The 19,213-nt window shown below is 44.2% G+C and overlaps 1 protein-coding gene across 5 annotated transcripts in view; it reads right to left on the bottom strand.

The window, feature by feature from the left end:
• The window catches only part of IGSF5 (immunoglobulin superfamily member 5), a 99,068-nt gene that overhangs the window by 42,202 nt on the left and 37,653 nt on the right, over nt 1-19,213 (bottom strand). For 3 of the 5 annotated variants that reach the window (XM_006262504.4, XM_019476507.2, XM_019476508.2), the window contains 3 exons: nt 18,355-18,467; nt 16,448-16,521; nt 2,323-3,271 (listed from right to left, as the gene is read on the bottom strand). In XM_006262504.4, the coding sequence (XP_006262566.2) occupies nt 2,765-3,271; nt 16,448-16,521; nt 18,355-18,467 (694 nt within the window). In that variant the 3' untranslated portion in view covers nt 2,323-2,764. Of the gene's footprint in view, nt 1-2,322; nt 3,272-16,447; nt 16,522-18,354; nt 18,468-19,213 lie in introns of those variants that run through there. The other 2 variants (XR_002086723.2, XM_014599161.3) reach the window with 1 other exon arrangement.

Raw genomic sequence — 19,213 nt, 5'->3', positions numbered from 1 at the left:
ATTGTTTTGTATTTCTATTTTATTGGCCTTTTAATTCAGCATTAATAGTTTAATTTTTTTCCCGAAACAATCCATGGAGTCACTTTGCAGTTATATCTAAAGTAATACATGTTGCTGTTACTCACCATTTATTTCTTCTCCAGTATAAAATGATAACCATGACTAAATAATATTTTCAGTTTATAGAATGCCATTTATAGTAGTTAAAAAGAAAAATATATTTATCGACATCAATGGAACCATGACTTGCTTTAGATTGAAAAATAGGGAGTGAAGATTTTGTGCTATATCCCAGCCTCATACAGGTCTATCCAAGTCAGATGATTTACACCAGGGATGAATTTATCCCATAGTCAAACTGCATGAAGTTTGCAAAGCGATCATCTTGTTTATGATAGAGACCTTTATGGTCTATTAAGGAGACTAGTTATGGAGACTATAGAGTTGAGTACCCAATCCTGAATGTTTTCACTGCCTACTTAAGTCAGTTATGATGCACAGTGCTTTGTCATACTGGGGCAATAAGTCAATGTAAAGAATCCCATTGACTTTGAGTTCAGTAGGTTTTAGCCAAGTCCTGTCTGACTGGATGGTGCTTCAAAAGGATAGACCAACCAAATCAAAATGCCTTGGTGATATCTTAATTCCAAAGATATATTTGCCCTACAACTTAACCCTACTACCATGAGTAACAATCACCCTTCATTATCATCACTGAAGGTGCATCTACACGAGACACATTAATGTGCTTTAGCCTAATTTAATGCACATTACGGGTATGTGTCTACATGTGTGCATTAAAAATGGTGAAATTAGGCTAATTACACCTACATTTCATACCTGCAAATGCAGGCATCAAATTTAGGCACGATTAAAGTGCATTAATGCATGAGTAGACTAACTTTAGTGCTGGGTCTGCCCAGTCACTAGGGGCACATGGCAGGGCTGCAGGGACTTGGCACTAACTTCAGTGCCATGTCCCTTCACATGTAGACACCTGCCAAAAATCACTTAATGGGCATTAGCTTAATCCGCATTAAATTTAGTTGCATTTACACGCACGTGTAGACACATCTTGAGAGTAACAAAATATGCAATTAAAAAGAATCCTGTAACACTTATATTCCTTTGACCTTCTCTTAGCTAATGTATTTAGAGAGATCTTCTAGTGCATCTCCACAAATACACCTGAACTCCTGTTTTGCTTGTTGGCAATTTTCTCCTTGGTTCAATACTTAGGTTTGATATATATCACTTATAAAATATTGTATACATTTTTTTTTTTTGCCATAGCATTTATCTGCCCTATGATGATTTGTAGGGGTGTGCGAAATGGGCTGTATTCAATTCAGATTTGGATTCAGCCCAAAATGGGGACAGTGATTTGATTCATTGATTTGGATTACTGTCCCCAATTTGATTCAGCCAAATCTGAATCTGAAGACTCAATGCTGATTCAGAGAATCAGTGATTTGGTCATAGACACGGCTTTAAATGTTTTTTCTACATACCTCAAGTTACCAGGTGTGGCTCATGAATGCTGCTATGGTGGAGCAGATGGAGCCTGCCATAGGAGCGTGGGGGGGCCACCCACGTGCTCAGCAGTGGACCCCCCCATGCTCCCCCTGGCTTGGTGATCACCCATGGGGACACCCTGGGTGCCCCCGCCAGACCCAGGAGGTGCCAGATGCTGAGCTGGGGGGTGGGAGGGGGTTCCCCAACCGCCCCCCAGTGGACCCGGAAGTGAACCAGAAATACTTCCAGTCCACTTCCAGGTCTGCTGCTGAGCATGCTGGGGAGCCCCCCATGCTCCTGTGGGACACTCCATCCACCCCAGCATCTCAGCATTCACAAGCCACCTGGTACCCTGAGGTATGTAGAAAAAGAATTTAAAGCTGTGTCTTTGTCCGAATCGGCAAATCTTTCCAAATCTCTCCGATTCAATTCAGAGGGTTCCAATTCAATTCAGAGAGATTAAAGGGTCTCCTGATTCAGTTTGGATTCAGAGATTCAGCCACCAAATCAGGCCAAGTCTCCTCCAAATCGAATCAGGGACTGAAGCTTTGCACAGCCCTAATGATTTGCTAGATTTTCTCCTTATGGTATAAATTAATCTGTGCAAATGCAAAAGAGCCAGTTTTCATCTTCTATGGGCATTTTATATTCATTTCTACTTTGATGAGGTTAATATATGAACAGCTGACTTAAGTGATTTTCTATGTTGTCAGCTTATCCAAAAAGACATGGCACATACTTGAGTGCAATACTCAAGGAAAGGATATTTTTTAACAAACAAAATCATCCATGGCAAGTCCCACCTAATCATTTTAAATTTCACCTTATTGTGCATAGAAAACAAGGTGCCAAATTTAATGATGAATTTAAGAACAGCAATGGTGGTAGAATCAAGTCCTAGAATCAAGTCCTTATTTTCACAGAGGTTAAGGAATATGTTGCATAGATACACATTTAAATCAGTTGGTTAAAAAACTATAAGTGGAAATTTTATTAAACAAGAAGGGAAATAAGCCACAAACATGGATCAGAATAATGAAGGGAAGAAAAAAAATTAAAATCTTTGTAGCTAGAAGAGGTGAGGGGAAGCAGAGATAAAGACATCATTTCCTAAACTGGAAGTAGGAGGAAGATTACAGGTAGAATCACCAGGATCAGCAACAAGGTTGATGGGTTCTAAATTACAGCTGATGGCTTCAGGGTTGTTGGGTTGCAAGTTACTGGGGTCTCTGGGTTAATAAGTCTTCAGTTACAGGTCAGAGTCCTTTGGCTTCTGAATCCGTACTTGAGAATTTTCACCTCTGGGTCTCTGTTTCCTTATTTGGGGATGTTGACTTCTAACTTGTTGAATCCTAGGCTGTGGCTGCTGGCTCCTGATGTGCTGACCCCTGAGTTGCTCGAACCTAGGTTGTGAGCACTGGCCTCTGGGTGGCTGAGTCTTGGTTTGTGGGTACTGTCCCCTTGGTTGCTCAGTTCTGGGATGTGGGGCCCTGATGAGTGGGTGCTGACTTTGGGGTTGCTGTTTGTGGGAAAAAAGCACTCTGGCATATGGATGATAGCCTCGGGGTTGCAAGCTCCTATGGTAAAGCACCTTGGGTTTGGGGTGAGAGACCCTGAATTGATTGCTCTTGAGGAACTGGTTCTTTGGTTGCTGCCGATGATGGTTAAAGTGTTGCACCAGTGGAATGGAATTGCGATACAGAAGAGGTGAACGCCTGGAGAGCAGAGATGACTGTCTAGGTACTTGTGTCGATATCTGTATGAGAAAAGTAAGTGGGATACGATCAGAATGCAACTTGGATGATCAGTTCAGTAGCTACTGAACATTTTTGTTGCTAGATCAGAACCAGTGATGCCACAAAGAGGGGAGGACAAATGCAAGGGCCAGAGAAATCCTGCTTGCCATCCTGTAATATTTGAATGCACATAGTCCTGCTGAGACTTCAGGACTATGTATGATATTGTTGATTTCTGCACATCACTTTCTTTACAGCCCAGTCAGTATGGCATAATTAACATTATCATATTCGCTACACTAATAGAGCACTCTTAACAGAAATATGATATGTGGATTTAGATAGCTGACATACCTCATGACCATATTGCCTACCTTACAGTTAATCTCCCTGGGTGCATCTACACATGCACTTTTCCTGCAGTTAACTAATTAGCTCCACAGTAAAGCATCACAGTTTATGTGTGCGCCCATATTAGAGTACATTAAACTAATTAACTCCACTGTAGGATAGAACTGTCTGGGACAAATACTATCCTACAGTGGAGTACTTACATGCACTCAAACACATGTATAGACTGTGATGAGGGCTGGCTGGGGCACAAGGGTGCTAGACTGCAGGGGCTGGGCCCCTGTGAAGATTCTGCACCTGAGAAGCAGCTGACTCTGGTACAAACTGTGCTGAAGTTTATTCAGCTGCATTAATAGCATGTGTAGGTGTGCCCCCTGTACTTTAAGTAGATGTGCCCCCTGTACTTTAAGCCCTGGCTCTGGACCCTGCCTATATCCTGGTACCTAAAGATCACCACTCTTGCTGTTGCTGTTGTTCCTGATGATCCCCCAAGATGACAAGGCAGCAAGACACAGAAACCTTAATATGTTCTTCCATCAGACAGGGCTGACAAGTACTTAGTCTTCACTCTCTATCTGCTTTCCTTCAGTGAATGGAATAAGGGTCTTCATATTCTCTTCCCTCTCCTCCTGAGCAGAAGAGCTGGAAATTAGGTTCTTCACTTTCCTTCATGGAGCTGAAAGATTCATTCATCTTCCTTTGTTGTACAGGGAGAGGGAGCCAGATACCGAGGTTTTCACCTCCATGTCTTCCATGATGTGCAAACAATTCTTCATTTAACTTCTCTCCCTCCCATTTTTTCCATTTCACTAAACAAGTCCAGAAGAGCAGAATGCAGAGGAAGAAGGGCCATTGGCAATGTTTCCTGAACCCAGAGAGAAAGCCAAGCAAGAAATGTAAGTGCTGTACCTAGGGAATGCTCTGACAGAAACCCAAGTGGTTAGTGAACAAACTTTTTACCAGAACAGTAATCAACAGACAACAAGCAACAGAAGATAGTTGTATGTCCTGCTATCTGGTTTTCCCTTGCTGAAGAAAGATTTAATTTCATAAAAGAGCACCAGAGCATTTATCATGTTTAGCATGGAATATATTGGCAACCCTTTGCATTTGTCCAGGAAAGATATAGGTATAAGAAAGTAGTCTGGCTGGGGAATCTTTCACTATATTTAAGAATAGTCCTATAGACTGAGCCCAGAAATCACAAAGCCATAACATTTTCTGGAAATACATTTTTAGGCCATTCTAAAAGTTCTCAGTAAACCAAGGTATACTGAAAGGCCAAGCAGCTAACAAGAAAACCTTATGTTTTCTAATCAAGAATCTAGTTTGTCCCAATAAAGTCTGGAAGAGGTAGAAATTGTCATTCTGGAGGATGTAAAGATAAAAATAGTTCTCGATAGACTACTTATATGTGATATAAAACCATATTGTATTGTGGAGGACAATGCCTGAAAGGCATTTTTTCAGATTGCTAAGCATTCTCTCAACATACTATAAAATACAATGACAAAAGATTTTCACCTTCAGAATAATTATTGATACCTGTAAAAGAGATATCTAGAACAGCACTTTTCTGGTTGAATGCAGACTAAACTGACAACTAGTTCAACAGAAATATTTCAAATTTACATTATAAGACCTTTTACAGGTTCCAGATTTCCAAAACTTATCAGATAATGTTGATTGCAAACTATGTGGTACATTTTGGTCAAATATATGGTCGTATGCTTTCTCTCCTGACCTTTGTTGGGTCCCCTCAGCTGAAGACTAACCTGAGCTAGTTTTGTCCATTATCCCTGCAGTCAATGCCAACTCTCATTGATCCATACTGGCCTCCACTTTGCTTGATTAAAAGAGCCTCAAAGCCTAGATGGAATTTTCATAAGGCAAACTGGAACTCTTACTCCAACACTCTAGGACCAAATGTGACCACCTTTTCTCATTATAATGCTATTGAAGAAGTTTACAGTCAGTTCTGCAGTGTGTTATCTAAAGAAGCACATGCATCCATCCCACAGAGCTTCTGCCTAGCATACAGAATGCATGGCACTGCTCCACCAATACATAGAATCTGTTAACTCAGACATGACAGACCTGATAGAGTCACTAAACATTGTCTGCTGCATCTGTTTGGAAAATATAACATCAGATCTTCCCTTCCCAAAATCAAGCCAGAAACAGTCATTCAAAGACATGTCCAACCAGGTTCCAACTCATATAGAGTCAGAATAATCCCTTTGAAAAGGCACAAAATGACAGATACTCAACAAAAGGTGACTATTCCTTCTAAAAGAATCTAGCTGGAACTGCCTTGAAGCTTGGTGAAGGAACTTGATAAAGTGCTGAAAAATCTGAAAGCAGATTCACTGCATGGCAATGTTCCACCTTGAGTTCCTGAAGGATCTTGCTCCTTGCACCTGGCTTGCCCATTTCTATACAAGCACCTTTTGTGAAGGAAGGCTCCCTATACTGTGGCACCAATAAAAGATAGTTGCCTTGCCAAAACTGCCTTAAAAATCAGCATCATCCAATTCACCATCATACTATATTGTTGAACACTATTTGCTACAAGGTATTGGAATGTTCCTCCAAGGGAAACATTAACAGGGGGCAGCCTTCTAATTGTTTTGATCAGGTTTGCAAAACCTGTGATAAAGTTCTTGTGTTGAAAAACCACGTTGGAAATGTCTATCAGAAAAATATAACTATTAGTACATTGATATGACCTCTGACATGATTGGGCAAACCAGTGTACTAGGGAAACTGTCTAAAACACCACTTGGTTGGATTGTTTGTTTATAAACCCTCTCTCCCAGCTCCTGTCCCAACTGCTGCCTCATCCTGGTTCTCCTTTCTTTCCTTGGTTCCTGCCTCGGCTTCTGTGCTTGTTCCTAGCCCCTGCTCTGTTCCTGTTCCATTTCCTCCTTGGTATCTTGCATTTCCTGGCTTCTGACCCTGGTATGTCTCCCACTTGCTCACCCTTGGGTAAGCCAGCTCACTAACCACTAAATACCCTACCATTTAGCAAATGAGTTTTGATCTAGTACAAACCCTCTAGACCCTCCTGAATTGTTTCCATGTTGGTCAAATCATATGCATTTCTAGCAGCCACAGACAGGGATTTCAATATAAGCTGCAGCTGTGGCTAGATGCAAACAATGGCTCACTTTGTAGCCACCTGGCCCCAAATATACTGAATAGATGTCTAAGTGTGCTGACTTCTTATGCCACAAATATGAGAGCTTGGCTTGGCCAGATAGGTGTCCATTGATAATAATGCTGAGGAGATGGGAGATGACAAATAAATTACATCCTTTAGGAGCACAGGATATAGGACTGAAGGGATATCCTGAGCTGCCATGTCCAGTTCCCTACTTCTACAGGCACTGCATCATATAATCCCATTTGTACATTTATCAAGTTCCATCCTGAAATTGTTGTTCACTAGAGTAGTACAACAATTAAGGGACTAGTGATATGATGATATTTGTATCTTCTGCTTTTGTATACACCTTATAGTTTTGTATTAGTGATTCTTTAGCCCATCGTCCATGTCAAATATAACATCTACCAGCTGTATATGTGACAGTGGTGATGGTGGTGTTGGGGGGATATTAATATTTTTAGACAGTCATCCTGAGCTATTTCTAAATTTCATAGCATTCAGAAAGGGCAGAGCCCATTCTTCAATGATTTAATACAAGGAGCATCACAGAATAGTTCAGTGAAGCATCTCTTCATTTTCAATGGGTGTATTTACATGTGCATTTATGCATGCCTAAACTTAATACGCCTTTGCTTTGCATGAAGCAGGTATCAAATTTAGGCTCATGTAGCCTTAAATCACCATTTTTAAGGCACATTAAGGGCACGCACATATAGACACACACCCTTAATGTGCTTTAAAAATGGTGATTTTAGGCTAAGCCTGCTTAAAAGAGGCACATGTAAATGCGAGCAGTGAGGATTTCAGTAGTGAACTGAGCAACTAAATATAGCATCACTAACACTGTCCAAAGAGGATATTGTTGAGACTGTTGCCAGTAGAGTGAAGCTATTCTATAGATTTATGCTATCATTTAAGACTGATATCTCTGTTGTGTAACCAGTTGTGAGTGCTCAAAGCTATGCTTAAGCATACAGGTAGCTAAGCAGCAAGAAAGGTAACAAGTGAAAGAATAAATTCTGAACTTTGCTTTTTCATGAATCAGCCATATGGAATAAGTAAAAAGCTCTGTTATCACCTGTGTGTTATATATGTACTGTCTCTATTAGGGCTGTGTGAAATTTTGCCGGGTGTTTCATTTTGAAGCTGTTTCGACGTGTTTCAAGCTCAAAACAGCAAATTTGAAATGAAACAAAAGACTTCAAAACAGCTTCAAAACAAAATGAGGGCACTCAAAACATTTTGAAAGTTTTGAAACAGTTCAAGTTTCAAAGCCGGGCTTATTTAGCTTCAGCACCGGTCCCAGGCAACAGCGGCAGCTTCCTGTCATCCGGTATGCACATCTGGGAGCCCGCATCCCCGGGAGGGCTGAGGGGCTGTGCCAGATTCCTCCTGGGTTTGTGGGCCCCTGGATCTCCATGCCAGATGAGAGGAGGCTGCCGCTGCCACCTGGGACTGGTGGCAGCAGCAATCTTCCCTGGTGCTGGGTGCAGGCTGTGCCCAGCACTGGTCCCAGGCGGCAGCAGCAGTCTCCTGTCATTCAGCATGCAGATCTGGGGGCCCACACCCCCAGGAGGGCTGGGGGGCTGTGCCAGACTCCTTCTGGGGGTGCGGGCCCCTGTATCTGTGCACCAGATGAGAGGAAGCTGCCACTGCTGCCTGGGCCCAGTGGCAGAAGCAATTTTCCCAGCACTGTGCGCGGGCTGCGCCCAGCACCGGTCTCAGGTGGCAGCAGCAGCCTCCTGTCATCTGTGACAGCTAAAAAGTGTGCCTGTGTAATAAAGGTGCTTGCTGAAGGCTCTATGAAGATTAGACCAAGTGTTTTTTCTGTATTTGTTTAGATATTAAGCTATATGTTGTTGCTAAAAGCCTAATTTAAGTCTAAGATGTAGTGAGGCCTTGTATAAAGTAAGGCCTAGTAAATTTAGCAAAGCCTTGAAGTAGTAAAGCCCTGTGGCATAGTTAAAATTACCTTATCAAAGGAATGCAAGGCTTGTACTGCTATTGGTCAGTCTAAGGACAGCTGAAGTAAATAAAATCTGAGTGGTCATACGTTATCAAAACCATTCAGAAGCTTTAAATTGGCTGGAATATGTGGAAACCATTCAAAAGAAAGATACAGCTCTGTGAAAAGGATTAGTTAGCTGTTGCCTGGATCCGTGGGCCCGTGGACCTCGAGGAGCCCAAGGACTGCATTCGAGGGTCCTTCCCGGTACCCCTTTGGACAGTGCTGTTCAGGGACGCCTGACTTCACTGAACTTTGTGGAAAGAGAAGCTTGCTGTGTATCAGGCATCAGAGGGGACTGCCGATAAGTTGCCGATGTGGATTGCTTTTGTCTGTCATTGTTTGTCTTGTTACTACGCGTAGTTGTGTTTTTGTTAAGTCAGTAAATCTTTCTCACCTTTCTACCCCCGACCATACTCTCAATCCCAAACCCTCTGCAGGTAGCTGGGACATCATCCCACATGCAGATCTGGAGGCCTGAACCCACAGGAAAACTCTAGCACAGCCCTGAAACTCTCCTGGGGGTCTGAGCCCCAAGATCTGTATGTGGGATGAGAGGAGGCTGCCGCTGCCAGCAAATGTCAGGAGTTTTGCCTTGAACAGCTTGAGGTGCAGTTTCCCAGAAACCTCTGCACCTATCTCTTTGAAATGTGGCAGGCTTCATGCCCTCAGAAGGGGGTCCCATCCCTGCAGTTTTCATCTGAATCAGGCAAGAAATGACAACATTTTAGACATTTTCAAGATTCCCCATTATAGCCTATGGATGAAACATTGAAATGCATTGAAACAGTGAAACAGTTTCAGTTAAACAAAACAAAACAGTGCTACAAAATGAAATGAAATGAAATGACAAAATGAAACACTGTCCCTTTGAAACAGCAAAATGGAAATCAAAACGAAATGGTGCTATTTCACACAGCCCTAGTCTCTATCTACCTTAGGATAGATGCCAAAAACAGTAACTTAAAGGACCACTAAAACACTCCCAGTGAAAAATAACAATATCTGTAACAATTAAATCTAAAAAAAATGCTGTCCAATAGATTATCAAGAAATCCTTTGGGAAAATGCAAATCTGTGGAATTACTGTTGTTACAAGGAAATCAGAATTCCCAAGTTCAGCAGCTTCATAGATCACAGATGACTATGCCTCTTGAGAATGGCAGCAGGGAACCCTAGCCCTGTTACTAAGAGGCAGGGTGGCCCCTTTAAGTCCAGAACCTTCCAGTCACGGCCGGCCAGTCAAGTCGGGGTTAAGGCTCAAGCCCTGCCAGCCAGTCAGATGACAGGAAGAGGAAGGCCAAGACCTTACAAATGGCACATGGAGGACAGAGGGGCAGCAGAGAGGCAGACTCCTAATGACTACGGTGCTGCGCCTGCAGTCTTGGTCAGAAGAATACACCATGCCTGGATCCATCCTCACTATCATCTAAAGGCTGTAGAAGAGGAGAAAAGACAGGCCTAAGTTGCATCCTACCAAGGCTGGCTAATATGGGGGGACTACCTATGGCAGGGTAACTCCCAGCAAATCCCACATGGTGCGCCCTTGGGGAAAAGGCGAGAAGGAGGCACCTGAAAACCTCTGCCTCCTGTTCCTGAGTTGCCGGGTGACTGAAGAAAGGCCAAGAGAAGCCCAGGATGGATGGATGCGATACCCAAGAAGGTGAAGACCCAGTCGGGTGAGTGAGGGTCTTAAGGGGGGAGGTGTGTCACAGAGCACTAGGTGCCCGGCTCCTATAAGGAGTGGAAACTGCTAGGGGAAGAGCCCTAGCAGTGAGTGGGGAGCCCCAGCTGCTAGTTACCAGGACAACCAGAGTGAGCTAGCGGCCTGCACCTGCCAACAGTCAGCTGACTGGAAGGGGCAGGGCCTAGCTCACATATAAATCCCAGGCCTGAGGCCAGGATGGCAGTCACAACCGACTTGAGGGTAACACTAAGTTGTATGGACTTGTAGACACTTGAGGGTAAGACTAGGATCCAGAATGACCTGGATAGACTAGAAAAATGGTCTTCAAATAACCAGATGAAAGTCAACGTGGACAAGTACTAAGTCCTTCCCTTAGGACAGAATAATTGCATGCACAAATACAGATTGGGGAATGACTGGCTAGGTACTCTACGTGTTGCCTCCTCTAGAGTACTATGTCCAGTTCTGGGCCCCACACTTCAAAAAGGATGTAGGCAAGTTGGAAAGTGACCAGCCAAGCAATAAAAAGGATTAGAAGCCTGGAAAGCATAGTTTATGAGGACAAACTGAAAAACTAAAGTTACTGGGCATTTATGCACATCCATTTTTGTCCCGCAATGCATCCCACAGTTAATCGAATCTACTCCACACGCGAGCTGGCAATCACTGTACTGCATTGCATGCAGCTGTATAGGTGGCAAAATGTGTATCAGCACACAAAAATGGTGGTGGTACTCTTTTGAACTAAAACACCTTCAAGGTGTTTTAGCTCAAAAGCATGTACCACCGCCATTTTCTCAGTGCAAGCATGTGTACTAATGCCCATTTAGTCTGGCAAAGAGAAGATTGGGGGTGGAGGATTTTATTACAGTTTTAAATACCTGAAGGGTAACTATGGAGATGATGGAGATGGATTTTTCTCTGTGGCCATAAGGAACAGGACTTGGAGCAATGGACTCAAGATATAGCATAGAAAATGTAGGTTAGAAATTAGGGGGAGCTTTCTGAGTATGAGTGGTCAAGTATTGGAACAAGCTACCTAAAGAAATTCTGGGATCTCCATCCCTGAAAATTTTCAAGAGCAGGTTGGACAGACACAGCTGGAATGGTTTAGTCAGGGATGATCTTGCCTTGAGCAGGGGGCTATACTAGATGACCTTGTGAGGTCTCTTCCAGCCCTTCTGCTCTAGGATCCTATGGAAACACCTTGTGTGGAAGCTACCTTTTTAACTCCCTACACTAGCTGTGGAACTGCAATATAGTATATAATCCAGTGCTTTAGAGGATAGGTCATTAAGGAACTGATTGACATTGTTTCTCAAGCAGTTTTGTTCTTCCTGCATTCATTCAATGTCATTCTGATGCTGTCTTTTGATACCTATTGTTTTCAGCTTGAAATCAAAAGAAAACCTTTATAGTCTGAGATCAAAACTGTGAAAGTAATTAAGTTCCAGTGTTTATTGATGCTGGACCTCTGAAGGCACAGAGGAAATCTCAGCTAAACATAGTCAAGATGCAGAGGTCTGCCTTGCTTTTCTGCTATAAAATATTCTCCTGTTTCCTTTCTATGCGACTGAAAGCTGTTGATAATGTCTCTTCCCTCTATCATACTAACACTCCAGTTCAACAAGACATTTTTCTAAGAGAAGAGGCAATAATCAGCCACAATATTTCTGCAGGTTCCAATCACATGACCTATAATATTTGACATTTACATGTCTTGCTTCATCTCCAAACACTTTACAAATTAAGAGCCAGATCCAGAGCATCTTACCATTGATAGATATGTTCCCACCAAGTTTAAAGTGGGTTCAATCCACCCCAATACACACAGAGTGCAACCAAACTACAACATCTTATGAGCAGGAAGGACCTCCCAAATAGTTCACAGAATGCTGTATAACCAATGTGGGGAAACTGACAGCAGAGAAAACCCTCATATTGTATATAATACATTCTATGATTTATTATAGACTATAATAGAAGTGAATTCTTGAAAAGCTGAACCCAAGAGTTAGTTCAAAAGTTACAACAGAAATGTTCATGCAGCAACTACTGAACTAGTCTTTCCTTAATTCTAGAAAAGATGAGAAGCAAAGGGCCTACAGTTGTATCAGCTCCTTACCTGCAAAGGTATATGCCATGCTGATGGAATAATCTACTACCTTATTAGAGCAGACTTATGTCCCTATTGATCCACCAGAACCAAGGATCGGTCTCTCAATTTCTGAATTTAGAGTTGTTGGTTGTAGCCAGGCTGGTCTAAGGATGTAGGTAGACAAGGTTCTTTGGGTAGATGTGATATCTCTTATTAGGACAACTAAATAGTTGAAAAAATGTTCTTTGCAAGTTTTTAGGCACAGACACCCGTCTTCAGGGATAAGGGCATCAGGGCTTGTGCCTGAAAGCTTGAAAAGAACATTTTTTCCAACTATTTAGTTGGTCTAATAAAAGATATCACATCTTCCCAAAGAAACTTGTCTGTCAACTTCTGAATGCTTTTCAGGGTAGGGGAGTATGAAGGAGAGTGAGGGAAAATAGGATAAGAAGCCTGGAGCTTATGCAATTTCTGCCCAGGCAAGGAAGAAAGTGTAATTTCACCCTTTCACTTTCATTGACCAAATATTAGCTTTTTCAAAAATGAATGCGCATCCAAGATGCTAACACAAGCACCCTGTATATTGTCCTGAAAACCAGAAGACTTACAGGGTACGTCTACATGAGACATTTTACTGCACAGTAGCATAGTTTACTGCTCAGTAACTGCACATGTCTACACATGTACATGCTTACTATGCAGTAGATGACACTACTTGCTTGTAAATTTTCTACCTGCAAAATAAGGTAGCAATTTTACTTGCAATTAGTTACTGTGCACTAACTTATGTGTAGATACCAAACAGGAGCAAATTTGCTCATGGAGTCCTGCCACTAGGGGTCTGGCCTGAGGCTAGTCCCAGGGCCTTGGAGCAGGAAGCCTCTCCTGCCCTAGGGCTGGGCCAGTTCTATGGCAGCCCCAGCCTCAGGCCTATAAAAGCCTGCAGGCACTTTGAGCCCTGAGGCACACATCCAGAGATCCTGAAGCCAATCCAGGCCCCTGTGTCCCTCTGGACAGGCCGCAGGCCAGTTGTGCCATCCTGCCTGTGCCCCAGCACTGCTATGTGACATTGCAGTGCTGAGCAGCTTCCAGGCCCCTGCTGTCCAGGCCTGCAGGGTGCTGCAGGTCCCTGCCAGGCCTGTCAGCACCCAGGCCCAGCTGCAGGCAGCTCCTGGCCACTGGGGCCAGCTCTAGGGCCAGTAGACTGCCCAGAGCCTGCAGGTGCTGTGGAGAATTGCCTTGCTGTACAGCTACCAGTCCCATACCATGCCCCTGCACTGGGCACAGCAGGCAGCTGCCCAGGCCTGGCAGCATAGGGACATCTGCATGGAGGCCCAGAAAGCTAATGCAGGGTCCCCAGTTGGCGTCGTCTTTACCCATGCCCATGTCCACCACCCAGGGATCCAACTAGTCCAGGGAGGAGACTGGTGACTTCATGGTGTTGTAAGGTGAGGTGGAGGTTCAGTGTCAGTTTCTGTGAGGCAGGTGTTCAAACACACATGTCTATGAGGGGCTGTCATGCCAGATGCAGGAGTGTGGGCACAACCAGTATCACTGTCAGTTGCTGCATAAAGGTCAAGGCCTTGTGAGCAAAGTGGGTCACTGTGATGGCCGCAATCATAAACTGGGAAGTGCGTGCAAGTTCATGCCCTTTATGTGGCAACTGACATTGATACTCATATCCCTGGGACCCAGAACACAGCCATGTTGTCTACAGCAACACAGGCAGCCTGCCCGAGCCCCAACCCTGGCCTGGCACTGCAGTGATGTGGAACTGGGGGAAGACCCCTCAGGCCTCCAGCAGCCTGTTCCACCAAGCTCCCTGGCTGCACCCACCACCAGCAACTCAGGGAGCCCAGGCCAGCACCTGCTATGACAGCTCCACAGCCTCAGCTCCAGCCATAAGGTGTGGCCGGCCATGTCTGCAACAGCCACCAGCAATGCCAGCTCTTCCCCAGGTGGGGCCCCTAGGCAGGAACCCACATGCTGCATCCTGTGTCCAAGAACACTGCCCAGAGCTGCACGCTGTCACTGCCAGACAGGTCTGAGTGGAGATGCCACACATGCCAGCCCCAACCTTGTGGTAATCCTCACACTAGGGGGAGGGCCCTCCCATCAGCCCCTGCTTTCCATCCCCACACTGGCCCCAGGTTTCCCTCAACAGCACACAGGGAGGTGGGATGCAGTGCAAAACATTATTGAGCAGCCCATGCCCCTGCAGCTAGGTGAGCATGGGCCTCTCACACACTGAGGAATGCATCAATGCCAAGGGTGATGTCTTCCTTGGCTGTCAGTGATAGGGACATGTAGTGCAGCCACAGTTAGCCCTCCAGGTGGTGGAAGATGTTGCAGGGCAGCCCAGGCTTTCCCTCCATACCATCAAAGCTCAGGGTCCCATGCCAGGTACACAGGACATCGTGGCAATCAGAAGCAGCAGGGTGTAGTGGTGCTACACTCTGTGCAGCCTCAGTCCATGCAAACAGCTCCTCATGCACCACCCATGGCATGCGCAACAGGGACACATTCAGGGTGCAGCACCTGTGCAGGGGGGAGGGCGGGGCCTGGCACCAAGATACCTCTCCAGAGAGGCCCCATGCAGGGAGGGCAGGGATGCAGACAGCTCCTCATCCCAGTCATCCAGGATCCCCATGCCCCTCCCCCGCCCCAAGCCCTGGTACCATGGGCTTGGTAGCAGCACAGAAAAGTGACTATCCTGTGTGTGCAGAGGGAGTGGGAGGACAAAGTCTGAAGATGCAGCAGCAGGTGCTGCCAGGAGCCTGGCCTGTCCCAGCCTGAGAATGGGACAGGGGAGGCAGGCTGCCTGCAGCCAGCACCAAGCAGCCCACTTGCCTCAGGGAACTGAGCAGGGATGGCGGCTCAGCCAGAAGCTGCCTGGGCCTGGCCCTGCCTGGCTGATGTACCATAGTCCCTGGGCACCTGTGTGTGCCCGGCCCCCCATCTGAGACCAGAGGCTGTGCACACCTCCAGTACAGAGCATCTTATCTGAGAAATGTTGCAAACTCTCACAAACAGCTTCTTTCTCATGACTCTGCAGGTCTTGCAACTACATGCAGGGGAAAGGCCACACTTGGAGGCCAGGATGAGGATTCAGTGTCCCTGCTGCCCACAGCCAGGGCCCTGCAGATGCAACAGATCCACCAGAGGCAGATCCAGGACTACACTGTCTTCTAGGCCCAGCTTGTGATAGCATTGAGGGACCAGCTGGAGGACACACAGGCCTGGTGGCTGCTGGACATTGCACACAAGGACACACAAAACCAGTGCATGGAGGTGCAGGACCAGACAGACTAGGAGTTCCAGGCACAGTTCCTGGCCCTGACACGAAGCACCTGCTCTGCACTAGGCCTGGCAGGTTGGCATTCTGAAATACATGGGCATCATGGGCACTGCCCACCCCAGCAGCACTCACATGCATGAAGGTGTCATGGTGGTCTCCTTGCCATGGAGCAACAGAAGCAACAAGAAGACAGCTGCCACATGTTGCCCCTGCATTGTGCATGCTGCTCCTGGCCAGGGAAGTGGCTGGCCAGAGAGCAGAAAGCAGGGCTGCCTTTTCAAGAGGGCTGCCTGCTGCTGGCAGCTGCAACTGCAGCCAGAGCCTGGAGCTCCCCAATGTGGCACCAGAGGGGGAGATGCCTGCCTGGGAATGTTTACTCTCAAGTACTTTACTTGCAAGTAAACTGATCTTGGATCAAATGCATGTGTAGATGTGCCCTCAGAGACTTAAAAGAGATAATGCCAAATGTCAGAATAGAGCCCTCCTTGACTTTTAAATGTCTATATCCTTTAAGAACTGTGGTCTGAGTATAGCACAAGTGAACTATGTGAAAAATGTCAAGATTTCAGCAGATTAAGTTCCAATTACCTGTGATGTAGAACTGACTTCTAAATCTTCTGGGCCATAGAAGTTGGAGGCCATTGGGGGAAGAGAGGCAACCTCTGTAACAGAAGAATATGTAAGTTCATTCTTATTTACTCTCTAACATTCCATGAACTATTCTGATATACAAATAAACAAGACTTACTACCATAAATAGAACTTGTATTCAATGAGTTTGCAAGGAACCCATCTTGAAGCCTGCTTGCCTAGCTGTACCTATTACTTTCTAAAATTGGGTTACATACCAAAAAATGCTGTTTGATACCTCTGCAATTGCACAAGTCTATTACTTTACAGTTAATTTGTCAGGAAAAAGGGCACAGTTGAATTATAGGCTCACTACACTAGTTTTACATGATTTCAAAGTTTGATACAGGATGATAATGTGGTGATAAATGCAAGCAGCAGGCAAAGCTTTGGCTGGTTTTCTATTGCTGTAGAATAGGACATATAGTAAAGAGCAAAAGAAGAATGTGCTGTATTCAAAAGCATACAAGCTGCTCCAATAAAAAATATCACCCACAAAAATGCTTGCCTCTCTCATACATAAAGTTAGTCATTCATCACTAACATCATAACTCACTAATACATTTTCACATATACAATCACAGCAACATGGAGAAAAAGAGTGCAAAGGACAATTATCCATCTGTGTGTTTCTACAGAAAGCAGTGAGTTGTTTCAAGAATTGAGCTCTCTCCACGTTTTCTACCTCAGTCTATATCTTCTGTTCACAGACATAGCAGTCTATCATCCAGCAGGCCCCTAGCCAGTACTGTGTGGTTACTATTCAGCCTCCACTTTAATGGACATCACTAGTGAACACTAATATTATTAGCACCATCAATTTCCAATTTAATTTTTTAAAAATATATCCTTCCCTAGCAGTATTCTAACATTCATTCTAACTACATAGGAACAACTGAAGACAGCTTACAATGGTGGTCAGCCAAACACTGAACATTAACATTATGCATGTCCCTAAAATAAGTCAATTCTATTCTGTGAGACAGTAAGCCAAACAGATACCTATCAGTGCCTGAAAAACAATGAGGTAAACATTACCCTCTGGTATCATTCCCAGAGAGAATATTTTTGAAGATTACATTGCACAAATGAACAATGCAACATTTGTTACAAGAATGTATTTGGTAGCCATGTCGGTCTGAGACAAAAAGAAATGCAAAAATCTAGAACTCTTGGCTCAGAGATATCTTTTATTAGAATAACTGAGAAATTGGGGAAAAAAAGCTTACAGAAACATATATATATTTTGTAATTTCTCACTTGGCCTAATAAAAGGTATCACTTCTGAACCAAGAGTTCTAGATTTTTACATTTGTTACAATAAATTAATTAAGAATTTGGAAGCATCATCTGAGGTCATAATGATGTTGCATGATTAGCAAAGCAATGGTGATGAATTGTGAGCCTTAAAACATTCAAAGGTTTAACTGTAGTAAAAAAAAAAGTAATATCCAATATCTCAGAACTTTGCTGAACTGTCAGAATGTTTATAATACTGGGCTGGAAATCCCATGACTTGATTTCATGTCTCAGTCAGACAGCAAACTTTTGCAAAACCAGCCTTTCTTATAAGATTCCAGTACCCACCCCTTATCCTAGCAGGAATTTGGAAATTATAAGGCACATGGAAGGCATTTTTAAAATTTAAACAAAGTTCAAGTTTAGTTTGATTTTTAGAAAAAGGTCCAGGTCTAGAAAGTACTTCTGAGGTCGCAAAAGTTGAGATTTTCCTTAGAACGTCCTGTAAATTAAGGAAAGCACTAAGGCTTTCTCTAAGTAGCATGGAGTCCAAATGCACATTTCTTGAAATATGGGGAAACAATTCCATTGTGTTAGCTTCATTGTCATCAACATGTTTGACTCACTTGGCATTTGTTCTGGGTGCCATGACTCTTCGGGAATGTATCCATTATTTTCACTACCATTCCTCCTCCTTGTTTCCAGACTGCCATCATCTTTTTTCTTAGCTGAAACTTTTCTAGAAATAAAAATTCCTGTCATTAAAACCTTCATCACATGAGTGGTCCTAAATAGTATCTAATAGAGACACAAAGGGGATAGGAATACAAATAAATTACCAAGAGTTAAGCTAGGGCGTGACCTTACAGCATATTGACTACTCTGAAGTATCTGCTTGTGTGTCTGCTCTTTCCACAGGTAAAAGTGAGGTAGCTTACTCCTTGATGAAAGGGGGGGGTAAATTTTCTTGCACTTGCTGTTGGCTAAGAGTATGGAGATAGGCATTTATCACAAAATAACTGGAGTGCTATAAGTTTGCACCCTACCTTACTTGTTATCTTCAGTAACTTGTTTCCATGAACTTACCCAAAGTGACCTGCAGCCTGTTACCTGTCACCTCTGTGTTCTTGGGGAACCCTGGCATAGTACCCAGCCTGTCTGACTCACAAAGGACTCACCACCACCCCACCCCTCCGCACGCTCTCCCCCCACCTACACTGGAACTGATCAGAGAAAGGACTTACAAAAGGCAATAAAGGTGCAGTGTGAGACACTCCTAAACCCCTCTGGACAAGGGTGATAGGAGTAAGGCAACTCCCCTAGTCTCATTTACACTGAAGATGGGACAAGGAAGTACTTCCATTAGCATTCAGAGTGGAGAACAGAAATTCCAAGGCAAGGACTGCACTGAACTCTGGGACCAGTGAAGCAGGGAAGCACTGCATGATGAGGGAACTCTGCTCCAAATGCCAATCAACCCACGTG

This window comes from Alligator mississippiensis, chromosome 1 (assembly GCF_030867095.1).
Source record: "Alligator mississippiensis isolate rAllMis1 chromosome 1, rAllMis1, whole genome shotgun sequence".
Lineage (NCBI taxonomy): Eukaryota > Metazoa > Chordata > Crocodylia > Alligatoridae > Alligator > Alligator mississippiensis.
Note: the sequence above shows the minus strand (reverse complement) of the source record. Positions and strands in the feature narration are given on the sequence as shown.